General features: G+C 41.7%; 2 protein-coding genes across 9 annotated transcripts in view; one reads left to right on the top strand and one right to left on the bottom strand.

Moving 5' to 3' along the window:
* Gpm6b (glycoprotein M6B) overlaps window positions 1–19,629 on the top strand; it is a 148,785-nt gene extending 129,156 nt beyond the window's left edge. For 3 of the 6 annotated variants that reach the window (XM_021152799.3, XM_029473197.2, XM_029473194.2), the window contains 6 exons: window positions 3,280–3,466; window positions 6,341–6,497; window positions 10,744–10,915; window positions 13,126–13,199; window positions 14,564–14,629; window positions 17,572–19,628. In XM_021152799.3, coding sequence (XP_021008458.1) covers window positions 3,280–3,466; window positions 6,341–6,497; window positions 10,744–10,915; window positions 13,126–13,199; window positions 14,564–14,629; window positions 17,572–17,721 — 806 coding nt within the window. In that variant the 3' untranslated portion in view covers window positions 17,722–19,628. Of the gene's footprint in view, window positions 1–3,279; window positions 3,467–6,340; window positions 6,498–10,743; window positions 10,916–13,125; window positions 13,200–14,563; window positions 14,630–16,021 lie in introns of all 6 variants that reach the window. The other 3 variants (XM_029473199.2, XM_029473195.2, XM_029473196.2) reach the window with 2 other exon arrangements.
* Window positions 19,630–20,732: 1,103 nt separating this feature from the next.
* The window catches only part of Ofd1 (OFD1 centriole and centriolar satellite protein), a 48,957-nt gene continuing 42,962 nt past the window's right edge, over window positions 20,733–26,727 (bottom strand). For all 3 annotated transcript variants that reach the window (XM_029473384.2, XM_021153615.3, XM_029473383.2), the window contains 4 exons: window positions 24,019–24,173; window positions 23,234–23,413; window positions 22,664–22,731; window positions 20,733–21,655 (listed from right to left, as the gene is read on the bottom strand). In XM_029473384.2, coding sequence (XP_029329244.1) covers window positions 21,613–21,655; window positions 22,664–22,731; window positions 23,234–23,413; window positions 24,019–24,173 — 446 coding nt within the window. In that variant the 3' untranslated portion in view covers window positions 20,733–21,612. The remainder of the gene's footprint in view (window positions 21,656–22,663; window positions 22,732–23,233; window positions 23,414–24,018; window positions 24,174–26,727) is intronic.

Below are 26,727 nucleotides of genomic sequence, written 5' to 3'. Positions count from 1 at the left end.
CTAATAAAGCCACTAGGTCCACTAGGTCTAGGTCCACCTGGTAGTACTATTTCCTAATCAGCTTTTTTTCTATATTACATATCACAAGCTTCTAGTCGTATTGTTGTAGGGTCCGTAAGAGCTCTGTGTGTGTGTGTGTGTGCACACAACAAAGATGACCACTGTGTGGTTTCAGTTAGGTTCCCAGCCACAAATGAAGCCATCTGCTGAAAATGTATGTTAGTCTAGACTGGAATTCACTGATGTGGTTGTGATTTCCCCACGTTCCTGAATCCCTAGTTTGCCCTGCTGTTACCGGACTAGATCCACAGCATGCAGTATATGGTGTCTGTAAGAGTGAGAAATTGGAGAGAAACATCAGCCTTGATCAAGTGTTGAATTTGGAACTGTACGTCATTGTTCTTTTAACTCCACTTGTGTTTTTAAGCCTGGGAGCAGCTGTGATAGTTCCTTTGAAAAGAAGCAGAATACTCTAACCCTCTGGATAAAAGAGCCTTTCAAAGCAGCCACTGTGGATTTGGAAGGATGTGTTCCATTGTTAGGGGATGAATGAATGTGCTATACTGTAACACTTAACCCTAACTCCAAATGACAAGATATGGATTGTTAAAAGTATATATGCACCCAAAATATCCTGAAATGAAAGAGCACTTTATCAGGTTATATATATATATATATACATACCATGGTCAGCACATCAGTGAGGCATTGGTTGCTATGTTTTTCTGCACAGAGCCTTCCTGTCCCATCTCCAGCACGAATTACCTTCCCTTCTGCCACACCCTCCTCCTTGTTCTTTGATTTCCTCCACTGGTTTTCTGATGGTCTGGATCCTGACCTTCATCATGATACTAGGTATTCCTAATCTGTAGTCTGAGATTTCATGCACCACCAGATAGCTATGAATGTGGTTCAACATAAAATAATAAAGTTTCTAAAAACATGTTTGTTTGTTTGTTTGTTTGTTTACATTTAGTTTGTGATGTAGTTTGCAATGACTCAATTGTGCAATTCTTGAGTGTGAGCTTTGTAAATTACAGTGTTGTGTTGCAGTGTTAAAACAGTGGATATGCTTGGGTGAAGTCTAGTCTTTGATGCAGCATCATACTGATCTGGAAGGTGAAAGTGTCTTGTTTCAGATGTATGTCCCTGGTGCTAAGCACAGTGCTTGACATTCACCCAGTAGGCCTTCATAAGTACCTCATGAATGGTATCCAAGGTGATTTCATTGGGTTCAGTTAGAACCCAGTTCATATTACTGGCAAACAAATAAATGGTAAGTCTGAGTTTTGTGATAATGAAACATTGTTTATGGACAATATCCATCATGGCAGCCACTAGCTGTGTGTGTGTGGACAGTGGTACTGAGAAAATGAATTGTTCTTTCTCCTTCATCTTAAAATAACTTAAATCTCAAGACCCACATGTACTAGTGACTTCTTGACCAGATAGCACAGTCCTGGAGCCACACCGCTGTTTAATGAAGATCAGATGCACCACCAAGCATCCATCCTGTTCTTCATATTATCATAAACACTGAGAATGGGGGAAGGAGGAGGTCACAAATGACACACACACACACACACACACACACACACACACACATCTTTATCTGATGGGACAGATCAAGACCAAGGATGTTGGTTTTTCTTAGGATGGGTGCCTGGAGAGAATGTGGAATTTAGTTTCATTCGTTCTACTTAGTCCTCAGAAAGCCATGTGGCAAGATAAAGCTGAGCTCCAGCTTCCACACTCACAAATCTCAAGTGTTCAAAGCTCTTTAAGGGACTAACTTGCTAATGAACTTGGAACCATATTGTGCACCGGATCTATTTTATGAGGATTTACACATCTATTTCAATGAGGCAGACCTTCCCAAATATAGCTGGTCACCTTTTGGAAATAGAAGGATACACAGGCTCCTTGGGAAACCCTGATATTTTGCCTTTTTCCAGTGAGCTAAAGACCAATTGCAAGAAGCAGAGAATCCAGTCACTTTCTGCAGTAGACTAAAAGAAATGTTGCCTTCGCATAGGATGCTCATCTAAGGAGAGTTCATCACTGGTTTGTTCTGCTAGGCTTCCAATCCCTGACTCCTATGAAGACCATTAGAGAGAAAGACTTTCAACTGGCTTAGTGTGTTTACCCTAAGCTAATGAATTGCCTTTGATTGCAATTAAACACGTTAATGCATTTAAAGTTAGATTTTCCCTGATAGGCCATATACTGAAGGGTCTGGATGCTATAAGCATGGCTGAGAGGTCAGGAGAGCTAAAGGCATTATCCCCAGGAACAGCACTGTGGTAAGTAGAAAATAACTGTCTCTAAGCTGGAAATGTCACTTGGCTGTGGAGGTCAGGCAGACCTTTATGGACATTTCAAGGAAACGTTTCTTTAAGAGTAGATAAAGGGGATGGAGAGTTGTCTCAGTGATTCAGAGCACTTCTTGTGCTCTGGGTTCAATTCCCAGCACCCACAAGGAGGCTCACCACCTCCTTGGCCATGAGGCATGCATGTGGTACACAGATGTATGCAATTGCGGGCAAAACACATATAAAATAAAAATAAATATTTTCAACAAGTAGATAATGTCTCATCTTCTCAAGAGCAGGTGTGAAGTCTGGCTCTGTCTCCTTCATTTCACTTCATGGAGTCTCATTTTGTCCCTTTTCTCCTCACCTTGTTTCTTTTCCCTTCAACTACTTAAATATCACCTACTGGGTTTGGGTTCTGACTCTGAGCATGTAGCATGTATGTTAAGATGGAAGCTGGGAAGGAGGAGGAGGAGGAAGAGGAAGATGAGGAGGACTATGAATGAAGTGCTTCTGCTGCCCATGTTGGGGAGGGGGAATTTTTATTTGAAACCTCATAAAGCTGGCTTTGGAGGAAACCTGACTGTAGCTTTTCTTTATGGAGCTACAATGGCTCTGAGGTCCTCTCCTTTTCCTTTATCAAGCCATCGTCACTTGGGCAGCTGCCCCTTTGCCTCACTGTCAGTTGGGAAGCTCTCAAATTTAGTTACATCTCATAAGTGACAGTTGATGGCTGTCACTCACTACCTTTGGAGAATCTAAGGAAAGTCAGCTACACTCTCCTTTGAAGTGCCAGGGTCCTCCCTCATGGAATCTGAGACCCTAGAAACGACCCCTGTGGTTTTGGACACAGTAGTCATAGAGCTGAGAAGGGTGGTGCATTCGAAATAGATGTGTTAATGTTAGTGATCATGAAGACCTGAGGCATTCCTGCCCATCATGGCTGCCTTTTCCTCCTTTGATCTAGGTTGCTTCGAATGCTGCATCAAGTGTCTGGGAGGAGTTCCCTATGCCTCCCTGGTGGCCACCATCCTATGTTTCTCTGGAGTGGCCTTGTTCTGTGGCTGTGGGCATGTGGCTCTTGCAGGCACCGTGGCAATTCTTGAGCAACACTTCTCCACCAACACCAGTGACCATGCCTTGCTGAGTGAAGTGTGAGTATCTGCTTCCTTTTCCAAATATATTGAAGATGCAGCTGCCTCACAATGTTTTTTTTTATTTGTTTGTTTGTTTGTTTGTTTGTTTTTTGACAGAGTGTCTTGTCCTTTTCTGGTAGAAAGTCAAATCCTTTGATTAAAGCTATATTCAGATAGAAAAAGTCTACGAGGGATGGGGAGGTAGCATAGGTGATAGAGTGCTTGTCTCCTGTGTACAAAGTCCTGAGATCTATCCCCAGCACTGCATAAATTGGACATGCCTGTATTCTCAGCACTTGGAAGGTAAAAGCAGAAGGATCAAATGTTCATAGGCATGGTCACATTTAATTATATACAAACAAGAAGTTCTCAAAGAATAATTTTTAATAAAAATATTAAAAGTTCAAAGTCATAATAAGCTTGAGGCCAATCTGGGATATGAGACTTTGTTTCATGAAAAAGAAAGGAAAAAGGAGTTGGGGAAGTCTATGATACAACAAAAAAGAAAACACCAAGAGGGCGATGGGGGTCCTTGAGGCCCAGGTTAAAATCTCATTTGAGCATGACAAGGTGTGCATACTGCTCACAGTGGTGGTGGGTGTGGTAGACATCCATGGTGACAGGTCAATGTTGCAGAGCATCTCACTAGACAGTTCTCATTGTTCCTAAGTAACAAGGATTCTCTAGATTGCACCCCAGTATGGATCCTCTATGGAGGACTCACTCAGATCGAAGTTGACAGGAATGGGATTCCCACGTCAATTTTTCTGGTAGGAGAACTAATAAGCCTAGAGCATCCTCATACAGCAAAGAGGAAGCCCTGGAAACATAGTCCCAGCTGTCTATCTTCCTATTTCGCAAGGATTCTCAGCAGAATCCCAACAGTTCTCAAGCTTGATCTCTAACTGCAAGCCCCACTGCCATTGGTACTTCCTTTTAAACAGCTTCTACTTGCTTGATTCCTTGGGCATTCGGGGTTTGTTTTGTTGTGAAGCTTCAGTGCTGGTGGGTTGTAATTGTGAAGAAACATCACCGTTGGAGTAGAAAAGGTATAAATAAATGTGGAATTATGGATGAATTGGCTTTTTGCTGGGTTGTTGAGGGTCTTGCTCTGGTCCTGGCTGCCTTTGAACTTTAAGTGATTCTCCTGCTTCTGCCTCCCAAGTGCTTAGAATTACAGGTGTCAGTGAGCATGCCTGAGGTGGGGGGTGATCATGTTTTAAAATCTGTTCACAAATGGTGTCTAAAGAAATGAGAGAGGATAAGAAGGCTACAATGGGGGAATCAGCTAGTATGGAAGTGCAGGAGAAATGTATGTGCAGAAGGCTAGGGCACCCTGATCAGCAAGCAGTGTGCTTGCCTAATATCTATGAAGCTCTGAGTTGGACTCGCAGCACTACACAAACTGAATGTGTTGGCTCATAACTGTAGTCCCAAAACTCAAGCAGGTAGAGGCAAGAGGACCAGAAGTTTAAAGTCAACCTTAGTGTTGATGCAAAAATATGTGTTGGAGTCAAATGAGAGTGACCATGGCCCAGGAACACAGATTTAAGTCACCTGAAATTCCATGCTCCAACAAAGAAGCAGTTTAATGTTTTTACAGTAACAATAAAGAAAGCCACAAAGCAAGACATTCTTCAAATATATTGATGGAAAGATCAGAGAGGCAGGTTATGGCAAAGCAAGAAACCACTGTTGATGGCCTCAGATGCTATCTGATGACACTCATTGATTTTGGTTGATGGGTGCTAGTGCTCTACTAAATTAATATATTCTAAAGATTTTTTTTATCTGTTACTCACAGGATGTTAGGTCTGACACAGAGGTGGATGAGAAATGACTATTTAAGGGATTAAAGATAGTCCAAGCTGAATTGTAATTAGGCTCTGGACCTGTCCACAGTCATTAAGTTCTAACCAGTTAATAGGCCTTGCAAGCCAATCTGGGATATATGACACTCTGTCTTTTCTTAAATGAAAGAAAGAAAGAAAGAAAGAAAGAAAGAAAGAAAGAAAGAAAGAAAGAAAGAAAGAAAGGACTAAGGAAGGAAGGAAGGGAGGGAGGGAGGAAGGAAGGAAGGAAGGAAGGAAGGAAGGAAGGAAGGAAGGAAGGAAGGAAGGAAGGAAGGAAGAAGACAGAAATATGCAGGGAAGAAATACCATGGAAGGTATATTAACTTAATTAACTAGTGATCTTAGTCTCTTAGTCCATGGCTCTCAAACTTCCGAGAAACTTTAAAATATGTTCAAGTCTTACTGCAGGCCAGTTAACTAAATCTCTTGGAAGTGTTATCTAAGTATTAACATTTTCTAAAACAACCTAGATGATTTCTCTGGGCAGCCAAAGCCTAAGGATCTGCCTTCAAAGCACAAACTTAGTTGAGAAGAAGCTTTCTATAACTTACATGTAAGTTGGTGTCCCATCACTTGTGAACAAGGATCTGCACAAGCTTCTCCTTGAAGATACCCTGAGGGCTGACTTAGGTGTTTTCTCAGAACACCATCAACCAGCAAGTCTGGTTGAGAAGCATTTTGGTATGTTGGGAAAAGCATGGTGCCTTTTGAACCAGAGCTCAAATGCCTATTCTGGCACTATGTAGCTTTGAATAGGTAGCTTAACTCCTCAATGGTCATGCTACATGCAAAGTGGAGATTACAAATCTCAACTGCACAAGACTTGGATAAGTAGCAATACACCACAAGTGGACCTTGCCCATGATTACTTGAGAAGGATGTGTATCTCAGCCTACTATGGACTGTTCAAATGGACAGAGATATCCCCTTCGGCTGTCCTATGAACCTGCTGAGACCACGGGAAATGGAACAGTAAGGTTATATCACACCCCCACTCCATAGTGCCTCTCACATTCGCAGAGCTGTCTTCTTTTCACAGGATCCAACTGATGCAGTATGTTATCTATGGAATCGCCTCCTTTTTCTTCCTGTATGGCATCATTCTTCTGGCAGAAGGCTTCTACACCACAAGTGCAGTGAAAGAGCTGCACGGTGAGTTTAAAACAACTGCCTGTGGCCGATGCATCAGTGGAATGGTGAGTACTAACCTCAAGTGTGCAGCAGAGCCATGTGTGGCTGTGTTTCTTCCTAGTCAGTGAAGCTAGGAGCTATTCATGCAGAGTCCTTTGACACAAACACTGCTCTTACCAACATGGTCCTAAGAAGTTGAAAATCATTGTGTTGTTGATAAAATTTGTGACTGATAGTATTAAACCAAATGTCTCCTTTTTGTTGGACTCTGTCCTAGAGGAAGATAAATCTTAAAAAGACAGGGTTAAAAACTGCTCAATCACAAAGGAAAACCATGACATGTTATACATGTGTACGTAGCACTGGCAATCAAACCCAGGGTCTTCTGCATACTAGGCAACATCACAGCCCTTGTACAGGCTTTGTACATGATATATCCCTATCAAGATGTTGTATACAGCGGGACAGATTGCTATTCATTGAAAGAACAGTCAGGTGTAGAAAAAAATATCCGGAAGTCTGAGAAAAGTAGAAATGCTGAGGAAGAAATGTGAGGCATGGCATGGGCCCGCCCAGGAAGAAGGCATCCTCAGGCCAGGGCTGTGGCTTCCTAGTGTATAGCAGTGACCACACTCCCACTGTAAAAGAGGGGAAAGATAATACCAGAAAGGGGGGCCATGGGTATGCCATCCAGCACCAGGAGAGACCACTGTTTACACAGTTTCCATGAAAGAGGTATGCTGATTGGGATAGAAGTCTTTGTGTCTGTGGTGACTTGGCACCCATGCAGCTGTATATACACAATACCTACACAGTCATTGAAATCTTAAAAATGATCAAGATAAATATGATACTGCCTTGGGCAGAAATATTACGATCCTTGGAAAGGCCTGGGGAAATCATGGGGATTTTGGCTGCACCAGCTGCTGCTCTGCCTGGCCCTGGGTTTCTGTGTCCTTCGCTGCGCAGACAAAGGGGAAAAGTTAAGGGCAGGAGAGTTGTGATGATGATGGGCACAAGTGCCAGCAGGCCCAGCAGGCCAAGGGACAGGGGGCACTGAAGTGTGCAGAATTAAGAATGGCTTTATGCCAGACCAAAACAGAGGCACTCACCTCACAGGAAACCAGGAAAGAGGAACTAGTGTGGGCAGGGAAGGCCCAGAAAAGTCCAGTCTGGATAGGCTAAACAGGAAGAATGGAGGTAGCAGGAAAGAATACTGCTTAGAGAAGTGGAAGGGACCCAATCAAGGTGAGCCTTGATCTAAGGCTAGGAATGCCATTGGTAGGCTAAGACAAAAGGGGCAGTGACCAGAGCAACTCAGTGATCATAAGCTTTGGCCTATCACCTAGTAGTATGGAGGATGAATTTGGGGAAGTGGAGTTGCAAGAGGCCATCTTAAGACCCAAGTGAGGCAGACTGGAGATGTGATCCAGGCCCAGACAGTTGAGTCGAGGAGGGGCTGTGGTGGTGACCATGGGTGGGACAGTGAGAGGAAGCAGTGAGTGACAAGTCAGCTTCAGTACTGTGCTGAGCAGCTGTGTCCTATTAGGAGATAGAGAATTCAGGTGGATTCAGTTTGAACCCCAGGAGCTTGATAAGCCTCGGAGAACCATGCAGCACAGTTAACCAGTGTGTCATATGCACACTTGGGGCTAGAGTTCCTGAGGATGCTCTGGGCTGAGATGGCTGGGTGTTGCCTGCTAAGGGGTAGTAACTATGAGCAAGTGTCCACCGAAGCTTGTGGAGGAATCCATAGGCACATCTTTATCGGATGTGTAGGTTCAGAAACCACCTAGAGACAAATTCCTGCAAAGGATCCAGCTCATTTCATGTATCAGGTCTAGTGTACATGTCATTCCTCCCATCCGTGGCCTCCTTGCCATTCCAGGAACCCACATCCTGAAGGCTATGGCACATGGTGCCTGAAGATACCCGGGGACCTATAACCTTGCCCTGACCTCCACTCTGCTAGATTTGTCCAAGTGGTGCCACAATTGAATGGCTGTGCCTCAGGCTCCTGCTGTCTCTTGTCCCACTGTCCTCCCACAGGGATTGGCCAGGCCTCACTTCCCTCAGCATAAGAAGGACAGTGCCATAAACAATCTTACTAAAAGAAAATACCCACTGTGGCCACCATTCATTCCTGTTAGGGACCATATGCCTGTCGCTTCACAGCACCAGTCTCTCCTGGCAGGTCTGGGACCTGGGACTTGCTGAGTAGATCCCACTGGGTGGATAGTGAGCTTCAGAGATGTACCTGTCTCTGCTTCCTCCGCACTTGGATTACAGGCATGTACCAGCACACTCTGCTTTTTACGTGGCAACTGGGAACTGAACTCCCAGGCCTCCTACTTTTAGCACTTTACCAACTGAACCATGATGTCTCCAGCCCCCACTTTGACTTTAAATTTTTTTAATATTTATTTAGTGGGGTGAGGACCATAATAGAACATCACATAGCATACACATATGATGTATGGATGGATGTCAGAGGACAAGTTGCAGGAATCATCTCCTTCGTGCACTCTAGGAATCGAATAGGTTGTCATCAGGCTTGGTAGCAAGTGGCATCTCAATGGCCCCCAATTCGGTTTTTAAAGGTTTGATTGACAAGGTAAAATTAAAAAAAAACAAACAAACAAAACAAAGCCCAGGGTTAATAGTACGGCAGCAGCATGCCATTGTGGGGAAGAAGATGAGACCTGTGCTTTGTTCAGGGATACCTTGCTTTTTCTCAGGCCTTTGTGGGAGCTAAATACCTATCTGCCTGGGGTGCAGGGAGAGCCTACTGAGGAAGGCTCTGAACATCAGATTCATAGTGTTGGAAGGAGCAGGGGTTGCTTTCTGGCCTGACCTCTGGGACCCAGACCCTCCATAAGAAGTAAAGGCTCACCAAGGCCAAGAATCACTAGCCCCTTCTCAAGTCCCTGCAGTGTTATTAGAACTGCCATTAAGGGCATCCGTTTTCCATGGATAGGGAAAGAACGAGCAAACCTATTCTGGAACAGCTTTGGGGAGGGACAGAGGTGGGGACCTTTGAATAATTTCAGCAATTCAAGTGCTTCTGGGATTGTGAAGGTCCTTGAAAAGAACAGGAGGGTAAACTGGTATCTGCAGTTCCCCAAGGTGACCAGTAAGGGGCAGCAATACAAACTTAATGTCCAGGTCAGCCTTCCTCTGGACAGACATTTCCTACAGCATAACGTTTATGTGACGATGACATATAAGAAGAAAATGAGAATCTTGACAGAGTCCTTGTGCTCGTGACTGAAAATTTTGGTCAAGGTTCAAGCATTGAATGCTTCTGGTAAGTTCCCAGGATGAGGAAACTGGTAGAGTTCCTTTTGAGAGAAGGCTTCCTGTGGCAGCTGCTATTCTTCCCTCCCCACTGAGAAATCAACATGATGTTAGGACTCAAAGACCTGGACAGACACCCTGGACCTATCCCACGCTTAGTAGGAGTTTTACCTGGGAGTTTTCAGAACTGATATTTAGAAAGAATATCTCATAGGCTGGCTTAAGTGTGTGAGCCTATGATCCCAGCTTTATGCAAGGTTGAGGTAGGGAAATCCAAAGTTTAAGCAATTTAGTGAAACCATTTTTTCCAAATAAAAACCTAAAAGGGGGCCTGGGTGTTTAGCTCAGCGACAGAACATTTGCCTAGCATGCAGAAGACCCTAGATTTGATCCCCAGTACAGAACACAAAAGGAAATAAATAACAATAACTAACCATCATTCTGGCCTTGTGACTAATTAGGTTGGGGGATTAAGGTTACCTCTTGGGCTAAAAGAGGAACACCAAGGGCTGGAGAGATGGATAGGAGGTCTTGAGTTTTATCCTCAGAACTCAACGTGGAAAAGACAGATAGGCATGGTGGCCCAGCTTAGAATTCCATTACTGGGGAGGCAGAGAAAAGTGGAGCCTTCGGGTTCAGAGGCCAGCTAGCCTAGCCTACTTGGTCTCTTTCAGAACACAGAGACAAACTGCAGCAGCAACACAACAAAGTAGAAAGCACCTCAGAATCAATCAGGTTATCTTCTGGCCTCCATAATTCACACACACACATACACATGTACACCTGTACATACAAAGACACACACCCACAAGCACACACACACTAAATAAATCAGTGCCCAAGAAAGCCTCTGAGCAGGTGTTTCTTCCCCACATTCATAGGCAAGCCAAGTCCCGGGCATATGAATCCTGCATCCCACAGGTCCATGCAGGGCAGAGAAGTACAGCTGTCCCTCTAAGATCAAGCTGCCTATTTCAGTGAGCTGCTTTGCCCCTCCTCTCATTCTCTGCCTAGTTCGTGTTCCTCACCTATGTGCTGGGAGTGGCCTGGCTGGGTGTGTTCGGCTTTTCTGCAGTGCCAGTGTTTATGTTCTACAACATCTGGTCAACTTGTGAAGTCATCAAGTCCCCACAAAGCAACGGGACCTCGGGTGTGGAGCAGATCTGTGTGGATGTCCGGCAATACGGTACCTCCTTTCAATCCTGCCCCTATTACTTTGTTATTGTCTTCTGCCTGAGTCTGGGTTGTAATTAACACATAGACCTCTCTCTAGTCATCACAACACACTTCCTACCTTCTTCATGACTAATTCATGTTCTTCTCTATTTCCTGGAGGTAAGCATCTCTTGGCCCTTGTACTTGCTAGAGGATATTATTTGAGATTTTTTTTTTGATTTTTAATATTTTTATTACATATTTTCCTCAATTACATTTCCAATGAGATTTATTAAAGTGTTTTTCAAGTTAGGCATATAGTTAAAAAATGTCTTTTATAATGCAAAACTACTTTATAGTGCAGTTCGATTTTTAAAAAAAACTTTTAGATAGCCACCATAAGAATTTATATATTTATTTTTTCAGTTTTTCCTTTCTGCCCCCTTGCTCTTCTTCATTTGTATTTTTATCTCACCATGTAGTCCAGGCTGGCCCTGCTTCAGCCTCTTGAGTGCTGCAATCCTGGCATGTGCTCCCATAGCCAGCTCTTCTCAGGTCCTTGGGGACTTTTCACTTGCATGCCTGCCCCTTTGAAGGGGGTCTTTTCAAAAATGACCAATTGCTTCAACTTATCTGTACTGAAAAACTCAACATAAACTGCAGATGGATTTCAAAAGCCATCACAATAGACTCTGGGGAGAACGGTCCCCACCGTCAGAAGCTGACTCAGACAATTTAATTTTAAAAAATGGCATCCTCAAAACACAGTTTCTGTGACCAGCCATAGAAGAAGCCACTAGGGCCTCCAGACAATTAATTTGGATGGGAATTGACTTCCTTGCTAAGGGAAAGTCATATCTTAAAGAGGGAGTGTAATTACTGCTCCAACTAGCATAGTAGGAAATGTGATGGCTCTTTCATTCCTACATAGATTTTCTTATGTGGCTTATTCTCAGTGTGTTATCTTATAGCATGGTATAAAACCAGCCTAAAACTGCTCACAGTAGATCTCTTTTCACAAAGGCGTGGCCTTAAAACAGATTGAAAGGGCGCTGGGTTAGTTTTTAAAGCACTTGGAAAGCTGGGTGTGGTGGCACATGCCACATGTGGTGGCACTCAAAGGAGTCAAGACGTTGAGGCAGTCACACTGCCGCTTCCCTGCCTGCCTGGGCCAGAGTCAGATCCAACCTCAAAACAAAAAGTTTCCATAAAAGAATATGTGCAAATAATCTCTGGGTTCCTTACAAATAACTCTTGTTGCCATGGTAATACTTTTTTTTTTAATTCTGTCTCTGCCCAGCTGGTTATTTTTTGAGATTACTTGTTTGAGTTGATGTTAGAGATAGGAGAAAATGCAGACTTAAAATTCTTTTCTTCCCTTCTTCCCTCCCTGCCTCTCTTCCTTACTTCCTTCTTTCCTGGTAATTGTGTAAATTGAGTACATCCCCATGCATTAAAGAGGGGAAAGACCAGCAGTCCAGTATTCAACTGTCACTGTAGAGAGAACTTAAGAGTTCTGGCTAGGAAAAGACTGCAAGCTGTGCTTCTCTGGCTAGGACTCAGACACAGGTCCCAGAGTCTTGTGGCCTAAGCACCACTAGCATGCTTCATGAGGAGCTTCCCCTGCAAGTTAATAAACTCACTGCAGGCAAACAACAACAGCAACAACAATAACAACTAGCCTTGAAAATGTGGGCCAGGCACTGCAATGCACATGTTGAATCCCAGCATTCAGGAGGCACAAGACAGCAGATCTCTTCAAGACCAGACTGGTCTACATAGCTAGTTCCTGGCCAGCTAGGGCTATATAGTGAAACCTTTTCTAAAATTAATTAATTAATTAAAATCTGACGTGTACAAATACCAAACTCCACTGAACAACATACAATGTATAGGCAAGAAAAAAAGATGCCCAACTGTTGAAATCTCACATGAACTAGAATAACTTTGCTCTTGCTTATTCTTTGTCCTGCCTTGCCTGAACTGCAGACACTGGGTACCTCGATTGAAAAGGAACATAGCTAACAACTGTAATTAGAATCTAGAATGGAAAGGTCTGCTGAGAATATGCGGTGGGCTGGGATTATAACAATGTGTATTTAGCATATGCAAAGGTCCTAGTATTGGGGATGGGAGGGACCACCAGCACCAGCACCAGCACCACAAAACACAACCTAAACTGAAGCCAAGCCACTGGGCACTACAGCTTTCACTCATATTCTGTTGGGGTTCACTTTGCAGGTATCATTCCTTGGAATGCATTCCCAGGCAAAATCTGTGGCTCGGCCCTGGAGAACATCTGCAACACAAATGAGGTAACCATGCCGCAGAGCTGAGGACTCACACACTTGGTGACTTACAACCTAAGCTGAGAAACAGGCCTCTAGATAATGGCCAACGTGCTCTGAAAGGAAGGGCTTCCACGTAAACTGTGGAACAGTGGAACACTATGTAACCATCACTCTTCATTTCCCACCTACAATAACGATATCCATTTCGGATGGTCTAGCCCATTTAGGAGGCATCCTTAAGGCAATGGGCTCTTCCTCTCTGCAATAGTTTGTGATCCCAAATCTAAAAATCTGAGACATGATTTTTGGCAATGTTTTCACAAAGAACACGTCTCACAGGCAAATGAAAGTTAATTCCAAGTTATTTTGTTTTTTGTTTTTTGTTTTTTAAAGTTTGGGGCTGGCTGGGTATGGTAGCACTTGCCTTTAATCCCAGCACTCCAGAGAGATCCACAGAGGTGGATCTCTGTGAGCTCAAGGATAGCATGGTCTACATAGTGAGTTCTAGGACAGCTATGGCTACACAGAAAAACCCTGCCTTGAAAAACAAACAAAGGTCTGGGGCTGGAAAGAAGAGAGATGGCTTAGCAGTTAAGAACACTTGGTGCTGTTCAGGAAGACCCACGTTCCATTCACACCACCCATATAGCAACATATAGCAACTCACGACCACCTGTTAACTCCAGTCCCAGGGGACCCAAAATGGTCTTCTGTCTTCCAAGGACACCAGGCACATATGTGGTACACATATATTTTATATGCATATAAAACATCCATACCCACAAATACAATTTAAAATGATAATAAAAACAAGGTATTCTAAATATGTGCATGTGTCAGATTTTTTTAGTAAGAGGCCAGAGCTAATCATTCATATTTCCAGAACAACTTGTGATAAGTGCTTATTTTTTTCTTTTTAGTCCTTATTTGGCAATATGCCCTAACACTTTGAAATCAAACTTTCTTAACACTAAAGTATTTGTCAGCTGTGGGCTTATAACTGTTTATGAAACAAAAGTCTTCAATGCACTGGTGGGAGTATGTACATTTAAGACAATGATCTGTTTTTAGAAAGCATCAACTTATAGAAACGATCTGCATCTACCCTATCTGGCTTGTCAGTTTGTATAGTCATAACATGGACTGTTGGCTCAGAGCAGAGCCTCCTAACCTTGGGTGCACATTACAGTCATCAAGGGACTACACTATATCCATGGTTGAAGTTCCCACAGTGATTGTAACATGCATCCAAGGCTCAAAGGGCATGTGGGTCTGTGCCCAGGCTGGCAGCCAGTAACTGTGAAGGACAGTGAAGCATCATTCCAGAACACATTTACTAAGGCCCTTCCTGCCCCACAAAATGCTCATGGAGCCCTATTCTTTCCTAGTTCTACATGTCGTATCACCTGTTCATTGTGGCTTGTGCTGGAGCTGGTGCCACCGTCATTGCCCTGGTGAGTATCCCAGAACCACCCTAGTGTAGCATTCCTTCCCTACCTCGGAACCACAGGTTTCCCTTTCAGCTTTTACCAGCAGATGAAGCAAAGGATCTGTGTATCCTGCTGTGGTTAACTGTTCCCTCTGTAAACTTACCGAATGTCTAGTTTGCAGGAAGTACTAGTGGCTGTCTTGGCACCGACTGATGCAATTTGGACACTGGAAAGAAGAGAGGGTACCAACACCTGCTGACTAGGCATAGCATGTTGCCTTATTGCATTTAGCAATTAGTTCCATGATTTCATTCAGGGACAGAGACTCTTGTGAGGCACTGCCCATTTCTCTGCAAAGAAATATTGACTTCCAAATAGAAAGGTAATGTATAGTTGATCTCCTTATGTGCAGAAATAAACTTCTATAAAGGCAATATAAATGCTAAGTTGTACATATTGAACACAGCCTGCTGGAGGAAATAGAGTAGGTTCTTGGCCATGTCCTCCCATGTAGATTTGAGTGTAAGACACCTTAGCTAATACTGTTGGTACATTACTAGTGAGTTCATGGGCAACAGCACTATCACTCATGCCCACCTAAAGGTTCTGTCATGCACATTATCTCTGGAAGGCACTTGCACACCTTTCTTGGGAACTATTTTAGCAAATGTGGTGCTGGATGCTTGTTTACTGTGGGTGCAAAACAAGTGCAGCGAAGTATCACTTCAGTAGACCTCAGCTGGGACTGTGCACATAAGGGCACTCAAATCCTTAAGTGCTTTGAACGTGCCTAGTCATGGCTGAGGAAATACTTGTTTGGTGATTACATATTTTACAAGTTGCCAAACTTGGAATCTGCACATAATGAGAATCAACTTATAAGCAAACAGGCTTGCATGCATGTTTGTTTTGCTTGGTTTATGATTTGTAGAAAACTAGTAGGTTGGGAGACCAAAGAGATTTCAGCTGCTTGAGGATGACCCATTCTCAGTTTTCCTAAGCATTAAGTCATTCCTTCCCATGAATTCACCATGGTCGTGACCTGTTCTCTTGGCTGAGCAACAGGCAGGAAGACTAATTGCTGCTGAGCAGGCAGTTTGGGAAAGATGAGGGAAAGAAGAAATAGGGCACTGAGCTTCATCTCTCATACTGCTGACCCAGCTTGCTATCTTGTTATTCTTGAAATACATCCAAGGCTTTTTAATAAGCTTACTGAGGGCAGAGTCAAAGGTTTCCATTATGTATGTGTGCTCAGAAAAGAGGCATGTGCTAGACGAGAGAACTCTTCTGCTTTGAGAAGGTGGGGAGAAACCCCTCAGACTGAGCTGGCACTTATCCCTGTCCAGTTTTAGAGGTGTCACACCATCAACCCTCACTGCCTGTATCTTACCGCTCTGTTTTGTTCTCTTCCACCAGCTGATCTACATGATGGCTACTACATATAACTATGCGGTTTTGAAGTTTAAGAGTCGAGAAGACTGCTGCACTAAGTTCTAAATTGCATAAGGTCAATAAGGAGCTTTATTTTAGGAGAGCTCAATTCTGTAGCATGAACACCACTGACACTCCAGACTAAAGCGGAGCCTAGGTTTCTGCAGTTTTGCTACAGTAGTTTGTAAATAGCTTTAGTTAACTCACTTTGCATGGTAGACTAAATAGGACTTACTGTATGTGAATTACAAAAGAATGGGGTCTGGCTATTCCCACAGTTTGAAAAGGATTGTTATTTACTGACTCCGGTAAGCATCCTTTGAAAAATAATTTTCTTGACCTTAAACTCTGAGCAGTCAGTATCTCTCAATGGAATATTAATACCTTGACACACCTGTCTTTTCCGTTAGTTTTGCTTGCTTGATAACCAGCCTTAGTGACGGGAAAGAGAACGAGTGCCAAAGGAGGAAAGTTAGAACCTAGCTTTCATTTTGTCATATCTTTCTAGAAAAGATTTTGCAAGTATAGTTAAAATTAAGTTTAAAGAATTTTATAGCACATCGTTGGCTCCTTACCAAATAGATGCCAAGTTAGGCCAGATAAAAATTTGAAGGGTATCACCCATTTGATTTTTCTGAAAAAAAAAAAGATTACATATTTTTGATACAACACCATCACTTCTTTAGAACCCACAAAACTGGTAACTTTAAATTGTCTTGCTGCATAGCAACTGTTCCCTCATAACTAGGTTCTTAAATTACATGTAAGATTTTAATGGGAAGAGAAGTTGGGCCCAGAGTTGAAGGTCTCATCTACGTTGAGAAGGAAGTATGGTATGAGAAGGGAATGTGGCCTTTTAGGAAACTGAGCTGTGTAGATTTGCTTCGGGCAATGGGAAAATACATGGGAAGGATGTGTATGCCATAGGAACTATAAAGAATGATAAGGATTTTTATGTGAAATGAACTTAGAGGAAATGAAATACTGGCAGTTATAAAAAGGAGAAAATAGTTTTCGTTGCTAAAAAATTGTTAACATATAGACTTCATACTTTTAATTTTGGTTTTGACATTCATTTAATTTCTTCATGGTAAATATATACTTCTATAGTCATTTACTCAAAATGAACATTTTTCACACTTTGTAGGCCTTTGGGGGAATTTTTTTTTACCCACAGATAAGTCTTTGCTCCACATTTTTAAACATAAAAAGCAACATGTTTCTGAACTTTTGCATTTGTCTTTTAAAATTACTCTCAAAATGGTGAAAAACACTGTCATATATTTCATTTTTACTTCTTAACAATAACTTGGTCATTTTATTCCCAAGTTCACTATATGTGCATACTAACGTTTCTTCAACCTACTATGAAGCAAACTAGTAGAGCATGCTCCGTGTCTGCCAGCTCTGCCAGCAGAAGAGTATTAATAGCGAATAACCCTCGCCCTTCTCCAGCTGATCCGTCTAATCTGACTAGCAGCTCGCTTTGCCTTCTCACATGCTCACTAGCCATCATGCTCACCCTTCTTTTCCAGATCCACTTCCTCATGATACTGTCTTCTAACTGGGCTTACTTAAAGGATGCAAGCAAAATGCAGGCTTACCAGGATATCAAAGCAAAGGAAGAACAGGAACTGCAAGATATCCAGTCTCGGTCAAAAGAACAACTCAATTCTTACACTTAAAAGTGTTTGCCAGAGCGTGTCAGCCAATGAATTTACAGCTCTGACACATCATCAGACAGCTGCTCTGCAGTACAGATGTGTATCCCACCAAACTAATGTAGACGTACCAACATTTCACTGTCTGTCTCAAACTGCTGGGGTGGATCTCTAGGAAAACCTTCCAGTGGGTAAATCATTTTCTTTAGAACAAATATTGGAGGTTTCACGTTAGCCATTTTAAAAGGCAACACTTGACAGAATGACCATTCATCCTTTGCAAAGTCGTGGCATGTCCAGTTAACTGCTAGAGCAGTTTTAACACGGGATAGAATCACATCATGTTCCTTACTGGGGACCTATGGCATGCCAGTATCAAAGGATATGACCCTAGATTTACATATGCCACCTGTCCTCAAGTGTTATCAAAATAGAATCAGTGTGAAGTTCATTTTTGATAACTGACCTTTATTAACCTTTGGCTCATCAAAGATAATGTGATTCTTCCAAACTTAAAAATCAGCACCCTCATGGTTTCACACATTCGTTTCCCAAGCCACTCAGAAACCTAACTTTTAGTAATACGAAAATGAGCTGCAATTATGATAAATTTATCAGTGCAGAAGCTGGATTCTGACCCGAGCTCTGCAAAAGCAGCTTCACAGTCGATCACATGGGAACAAAATGGGAGTGAGGATTTGGTGATCACTATTCTTGTTTGGAAACAAATGTCAGCTCTGCCTTAATATTTGCTTTCAATTTCTAATCATTTATATTATAACCAGAAACCCAAAATTCCTACATAGATTTTTTTTGTTCCATGAATATCTTTCTTAAGAAGTGTTACCTTGTTAAAATGACTACCATTCTAAACCATTTTTAAGTGGTCTGGACAGTGAGTTTACAGTTTCATATCAACTATCTAAAACCTAACTGCAAATTGACCACAGACCTCTGACCTTCTACTTTTATAGACTTTAATACATAAGTAATTTAAATTAGGGTTGGTATTTATTTCATTGTTTTCCTATCTAAGTCTTAATTTCCTGGAATAATAATGTTTGATATTCAGCAAGAAAACTGCTTGAGTTTAAGCCATTTTCAAAAGAAACTTGCCTTCTAACTCATTGTGTTCCAGAACATTAAGTGACTAATAGGTACTGGGTATTAGTGATGGTAAGTTTTGTGTTGTTCTTTCTGGAATGATCCATATAACTGTGGGGTGCATCAGTGCTTTTCAAAGGGGCTGCATACTATAGGGTTAACTATGTATATTCATGTTAAGAGTTAACTTGTGGTTTGGCTGTTTCCTGGATTTTAAAACATATACATGTGCAGAAATGTATTCAAATGAAAGGAAGCATACCTTTATCAAGATGCTATTAAAACTGAACATCAACTATAATATTTCATTTGGATTTTTTTTTCTTTTGGTTAATGCCGAGAAACGCCTAATTGGATTCCTTTTAATTGGGAGACGCTCTCTTCTGTGTAGAACAGTTGTTCCAAGATAGCTTAGTGTTTTGTTTTCCTGTTGCATGACAGAATTCTTGTTTCCAGCAGTGGAGGTGCTGTTAAGAGTCCAGTGTTCTAGAAGAGGCAGTGTCTAAAGCCTAATTTTACTTTTCTAATTCTGGTAGCTATTGCCAGGAACTTTTGAAAGTTTTGTTGAAGTAGTCTAATATTTTTTATGTAAAGAGCATTAAATTTTGCTATGTATAAATTTTTGTAACCTAACAGTGAATCAATATTTTCTATCAGTGCCAAGGGCTTCCTGTAGTTCTATTCAAGTGTTACAATAAATATTTGTAGATAATAGTCAATACTTGTGTATGCTTATTTTAAAGATCTATTTAGGTGGAAATAGTTGTGGATGTACTAAAGAATAATGAAATAAAATTATAGCTTCATTCGCTTGCCTTTTTACCATACATAAATCCTATCTTTCTCTGTTCGCGGTACGGTGTCATTTTTTAAAATAATATACATCACCAAGATTTTACATAGGTAGAGACATATAGTCCATGGAAGACTGCTACTGGTTTCATTTTGCACATGCACACAAACACACAAAATGTTTTTAGCAAGAGCAAATTGAGAAAATACTGTAGCCCACTGAGCTGTACTTTGTATAAAATGCTACTAGCACTTAAGAGTGTGAAAAGCACAGAATTTTCCTAACTAGTTTCTCCAATAAAAAGCCATCTACCTACAGGATTGACACATACACAGCTTAATCTTGGGCAAAGGAAAAATGGGGAACTTTAATAAGGGTCTATAAACTGTTGACTTATAAGCCAAAGTCTAGGGGGAAAGGTATATTTGGGGATATAATGAAATCTAATTCTAAGTTAATTCTTTAAGCAGCAGCACTAAATTTGTCTTGGGATTTCATTCTCTAACTTGAAATAACACTGTCAGGATGATTATGCATTTGGTCTCCACCTGACCTTTCTTAGTGAGGCTGTGCCTTTAGCATTATGGGCACACCACCTCTAAATGAGGAGTTGCCTCTGGATCATTCCCCTTCACTCACACACTGCAGGGAAACGAGCAGGAGCTCCAATGTAATGAAGTTTGTCTCACTTAGCACCGTCTGCTCAGGCTGCATTGTGTCACTGGATAAGCCTCCTGAATAAATACTAGAGTGCTTTAACAAAACCACAAGTAACCTTGACAGTAATTCTACCATCAAACATAGGAACCTCTGGGGGACACAGGTTTTTCCAATTACCTCTGGTTTCAACACACACACATTTTAAAGGATGAAATGAGCCAGGTGGTGGCACACACCTTTAGTCCCAGTACTTGAGCAGCAGAGGCAGGCAGATGTCTATTAGTATGAAGGCAATCTGACCTACAAAGTGAGTTTCGGGACAGCCAGGACTGCTAGACCAAGAAACCCTGTCTTGGAGGGTTTAAAAAAAAAAGAAGTCAAAGTTATAAGTTCCCTTTTTATTTTAAATATTTTAAAATATTTATTTAAAATATTTAGTAACCTAAATATTTAAAAATCAACAAGTTCACCCATTATCCATTATAAATAAGATTAAAGGATTCTACAGTAAAGATGCTGGCTTACTCCTGCTACAGAAATAATCTTAGACAAGGTAACGAGTAAAGAATAGAACTTTGGGGTTTTCTGGAAACAGAGAATCTCAGTAACAAAGCGCTGGCAAGTTCAGTGTCTGGTAAGAGTCAGGCCGTGGCTTGTACAGTGTCAAGTTCTGGTACTTCTGAAAGGGATGGCTGCGCTCTCATTCATTCTATGTAGGAGGGTCTGCTTTCATGTCATCACGCCGCAGAGGCCCACCAGCTAATACCATCACACTAGGGTTCAAACATGAATACTGGAGGACCTACAAGTTTAACCACACCAGATGCAAAATATTATTTATAGACATTACAATGAAAAGATTTGTGTTCATGTCCAGGGAGAAAACTGTGCTGGGAGGATGGCTTCCTGTTTTACACATTATAGCCCAAGTGTGGAGCAGGAGGCACACAGCTTAAACTTAGCAAATGCAAGCCTGGAAGGTGACAAGATAAGTTTTCAAATAGATGTAACTTAAGACAAAGCCAGAGAGAGGAATGTCATTTTAAAACAATGAATACATGCCATGGCTAGGGGACTACATGGGCCAAGTGTGGTGGTGCATGCCTTCAAAGGGAGGCAGAGGCAGGTGAATCTGTGACTTCAAGGCCAGCCAGGGCTTCACAGAGATCTTATCTCCAAAAATAAAAGGGGTGGAGGAAGGGTTCAGTTGACTCTGTTACTGTTGTCTCATACATTATGGTGCAAAATTAAAACAATGTTAAAAACAATACACAAAGGTTTTTTTGACAACTTTAATTACAGAAAAACAAGAACACATATTACGTGACTTCTTGTGAGAAACTAGACTGCTAATGTTATTACCACATGTCATCTGGTTCTTCATGAGAAAATCCTGGAGAACTAAAGAGAAAAATTAGATGTTTAAAAAATTCATGCCAACTTCTACATCATCAGGTTCTCAATCTATAGGTCACAACCCTTTCACAGGGGTCACCTAAGACCATCAGAAAACATATATTTACAATTCATACAGTAGCAAAATTACAGTTAAGAAGTAGCAATGAAAATAACTTCCTGCTTGGAGTGACTACAGCATGAGGCACTATATTAAAGGGTCACAGCATTGGGAAGGCTGAGAAGCACTGCTCTAGATCTTCAGATCTTCTACTCCTTTCTTGTTGTGTTTTTACTCTCACTTACAATTAGTATTAGGGTCAATTTCACAAGTCAAATCACAATCGACTTTTTGAGGCCAGTGGCTTTTTATTTTGTTGTTTTATTTTTTAATAAAGGTCTCCTGTGTCTCAGGCTAGCCTATGTAAACAAAACTTACCTGAAATTTTTAAATACCTCCTGCTTCTACCTGAGTAATGGAATTACAGGCATGTGGTACCATGCCCTGTTTATGAGTGTCTGGGATTGAACCCGGGGACTTCTACCTTCTACCTTTTAGTTAAACACTCTGCTAACTGAAGTAAATCTCCATCCCTTTTAAATTCATAACTTTTGAGAGTCTTACTATGTAGCCCAAGCTAGCTTCAAACTCTTGATCTTCCTGTCTCAGGTAGCAGAGTGCTGGAATTACCAGAATATACTATCATACCTAACTTTCTTTTTTTTTTTTTTTTTTTTTTTTGAGACAGGGTTTCTTTGTGTAGCCCTGGCTGTCCTGGCACTCACTTTGTAGACCAGGCTGGCCTCGAACTCAGAAATCCACCTGCCTCTGCCTCCCGAGTGCTGGGATTAAAGGCGTGCACCACCACGCCCGGCTCATACCTAACTTTCAAAAGGAGTAATTTTTACTAATCCAATGGTTTCTTTAAGGCAAGCTCAAGTATCTGATCATTTCTATCTGGCAACATGAGCAATACTGATTTGCCTGAGGGACATGTTTGAAGGAAGCCATACCTTTCATCCTTGTCACTAGGCATCATCATGTCCACTAGCGAGCATTCTTTGCCTGATTTTTTGGAGCTCTGACACAGGATGGAGAAAGAAGAATTTTGAAACAAGTTAACTTCAAAAAAAGGCCAAGAAATAGTACACTTTGATTTCTCTAATAATCATTTTGGAAACATATGTAAGAGCCTCTTTAAAGTGAAACTTAGCAAGCACATCAAAATAATACATAGCATGTATTTTCAGTACTCATAATCCAGACAGAAAAAATGTTTCACAATCTATAACTCAATGAAACATCAAATAAAACATCCTATCAGGTACAAAATTAAAAATTAGAATCTCTTCAATGTTTTACCTAAACTAAGGCTCAAATTTTGTCAACAGTGTGTGTGTGTGTGTGTGTGTGTGTGTGTGTGTGTGTGTGTGTAATATATATATATTACAGAATCCTGGTTCTATTTCAAGTATTCACTTTATGGTCTTTAATCTTTGTGTCTTCAATAGAGAATACATGTCTCAAGGCCCCAGTGCCTCCCCTCCCCTCTGCCATCTGACTGCTAGCCACAGCATAGGCACCTTATCTGCATTTGATTCTTCCTGTCTCTGCTGGATAATTTTCATGTATTTTTCTAAAGTATTTTCACAATGAGCTGATTTGTCTTTCTGGTCTTGAACACTCTTTTCTAATTCTTCTTCCATCTCCATCTTCAGTGACTCTTCTTCCATCTCCATCTTCAGTGACTCTTCAATCATCCTCTAGAAACAGACCAGCGGCAAAAGAGGAAATATATGAACATAGTTTATAAGCTTCTCAGTCTTAAAAATCATATGAATAAGATCCTTATTCTGGTAGCATAACTTGCATACCAGAGAAAGTGCTTAAAATTAAAGACATTGCTATCATCAGACAAAAATGTCATTTCAAGGAAGAAAAGGATTAACCAGGAGGCCAAGAAACATTTTTAAGGCATGTTAACTAGCCAAGAGTAATCCATCTGCCTAGCACTAAAATCAGAACAAGAACGGCAAGGAGGAGGTAGAAAAGCTGTGTGTGCCTAGACGCCACTGTAGATTGACTAGATGCACCTTCTTGCCCTAGTTCTTCCAACTGGCAAGCTGGCTCTCCTGGAGTGCACATACAGAGGGAAGGTATACAACAGATGAGAATACATGTGAATGTCTTTTCAAAACCAAGTTGCTCAGAAGGAGCACGACAGGAGGGGAAAGAGAATGCCTTTGAGGTCACCTGCTGCTTCTCTGATCTCACAGCATTACTGGCTCCCAGCCTTGAGCTCAAGGTACCTGCTAAAGGTGCCATGCCCACTGGAGAAATGTATACAGAGATTTAAGGGACGCATTACCCGCTCCTGCTCTAGTTTTTCCAGCTCTCTTCTTTCCCTCTCTAAAGCTTCTTGCCGTTCATTATGCCTTTGTTCTTCTCTCTGCCTGCGTTCTTTCATGTGGAGTTCCCATAGCTGCTGTTCGTCTTGTTCTCCAGTTTGGCTCTGAACAGCACCTTACAGGACAGAGAACAGAGTGAGTAGCTACCGGCATCAGATTTTTCAGATGTAGTCTTCTGCAGGCCTGCTTGATTTTCTACTGACTCTGATGGCCTGCTCTAAGCTGCTGGTCCATAGCAAATGCTACAGTTCTGCCTTCATGTTTCATTACAATCCATCCCCTATCTTTAGAACTATTAGCGCATCAATAGGGGTTTCATAACCACAGTAATTTCAAAATCCTTTCTCCCTATGCCTAAAAAAGATGCTCGAGACATTCCTATCCCCAAACAGAACAAAACTCCCTCCTCCCCTTTATCCTCTGGCACTACCACCACTATTCAGTTCGAGCTATACTGATCCTGGTCCTTTCTAGGGATCATCCTTTTTTTTCCTCTCCATTGTTATTCAATGTGTACAGGTGCTTTGCTTACATGTGTTATCTGTACCACATGCATGCAATGCCTGAGAAGGCCAGTAGAGGGCATCAGATCACTTGGGACTAGAGTTACTGACAGTGGTGAGCTGCCATATGGATGATAGGAATTGAAGCTGGGTCTTCTAGAAGAGCATTTAGTGCTCTTAGCCACTGACCCATCTCTAACCCCTAATCATTTCCATGTCTTTCTTCATTCCTGACCATTTCCCCCAGCCTAACAATCATGTTTTTAATGGGATTTTGGTCACAGAAATGGAGAAATCCCAAAATGCTAGTCTCCTCCCCAAGTTACACTGGTTCTTTCATCATCTCTGTCTAGGTAGGCCATGGAAATACACATCTATAATGCTAGCAACTCAAGAGGCTGAGCCCACAAGATAAAGAGCAACCCAGGCAACAGAGTTTATCCCAGGTCCACTGAGCCACCAGTACTTGTGTGCTTATCCAATTCATCTTGCTGCTAGAGACAGTTCCTCTGTGAGGTCCTCCTTACCCTCCAAGTGATACATAAATATGCCAGCACATCATTTGCCAATACATTATACCCCTTTCTAAAAAAAAAAAAAATGAAAGAAAGAAAGAAAAGAAAGAAAAAAAATCATGTGTGCGTATTTTTCCCACTTCTATTTCTTCTGAGCAAGGTTCATGTTTTAATTATTTGTCTGTTGTTCCCTTTCATTCTTGGCACAGGTCCCTGCCTTTCAAAGGTTTAAATAAGTCTCAGTTTCACAGATGATGATGCTGGCCATTCTTTCAGCTCCAGCCCATGACCTACATTTTTTTCACTCAAAAAATGCTAATCAGCAACAATGCCACAGGTTCACCAAAGGATTTCAGACTCTGGTGTTGTGCCTTGTTCCAGATGCTTAGCAGGAATAAGAACTAGCTTTACTGAAAAATGGCCACACAGATCTACCTATCTATCTATCTGTCTATCCAGCCAGCCATTCAATAAATTAAAATACCAAAAGGTCACACTTATTTCCACAGACACACTTACCCTGTCCCTCCTTTCCAGTAGAGGAGAGGTTACTTCAAATGGACCTACTTTCCCACAGGGAATAAATAGCAATGACAAAATAAGATTGTTGTTGAGATAAAGGAAAAAGAAGACAGAAAAAAAGGCAGGAAAATGAAGAAAAAGAAGATGCAGAGCAGGATGAAAAAAGTGGGAAGAGGAAAGAGAGAGGAAGTGGCAAAATTATATAGAAATGTGTTGGACACAAAAGCCAAGACCAGAAGCATATGCGTTAGGAACCTCAAGGACACCACATTTTTACTGTTTCTTGTTTGTTTGTTTCTTTTTTGGGGGGGTGTTGTTCCTAGATGAAGAGGCAGAAATGAATATATAAGCATTTATCAAATGACCAAAACATAACCAATGCTACTTATTTACTATTTCAAGAGCCATGATTGCTTATACATCTCAAGGCAGAACATCTAACTACTCACTGATTTCCCTTAGCTAGTATTTTGGCTACTTCCTTCAAGGCTTTGAACATGGCTGCTGCACCGTCTGCTCAGTGATAGCCTGGTAGACTCCTTCATTGCTCCACCTTCTTATCCCACACTCTCCATGAAGGCAGGAGCTTGATTTGGCTCACTGAATATACCTAGCCCTTAGGCAATGCCCAACAGAGAGAAGGTGCTTGCTTGGGTCTAATTAAATGAACTGTCTCCCAAAGCACACTTACTTACTCAGGAATAAGTATAATCAAAATCTCCTGCTCCTTGTCAGTAGCTCCTCTCCTTCCTGAGTACTGTGACTTCTAGACAAACATCATGACCAAGAAGCAAGTTGGGGAGGAAAGGGTTTATTCGGCTTACACTTCCACATTGCTGTTTGTCTTAGTCAGGGTTTCTATTCCTGCACAAACATCATGACCAAGAAGCAAGTTGGGGAGGAAAGGGTTTATTCGGCTTACACTTCCATGCTGCTGTTCATCACCAAAGGAAGTCAGTACTGGAACTCAAACAGGTCAGGGAGCAGGAGCTGATGCAGAGGCCATGTAGGGATGTTCTTTACTGGCTTGCCTCCCCTGGCTTGCTCAGCCTGCTCTCTTATAGAACCCAAGACTACCAGTCCAGGAATGGTCCCACCCACAAGGGGCCTTTCCCCCTTGATCACTAAT

Source organism: Mus caroli, unplaced genomic scaffold, assembly GCF_978045245.1.
Source record: "Mus caroli unplaced genomic scaffold, Mus_caroli_1 scaffold_5, whole genome shotgun sequence".
Classification (NCBI taxonomy): domain Eukaryota; kingdom Metazoa; phylum Chordata; class Mammalia; order Rodentia; family Muridae; genus Mus; species Mus caroli.
This window is presented reverse-complemented; position numbering and strand designations above follow the sequence as displayed.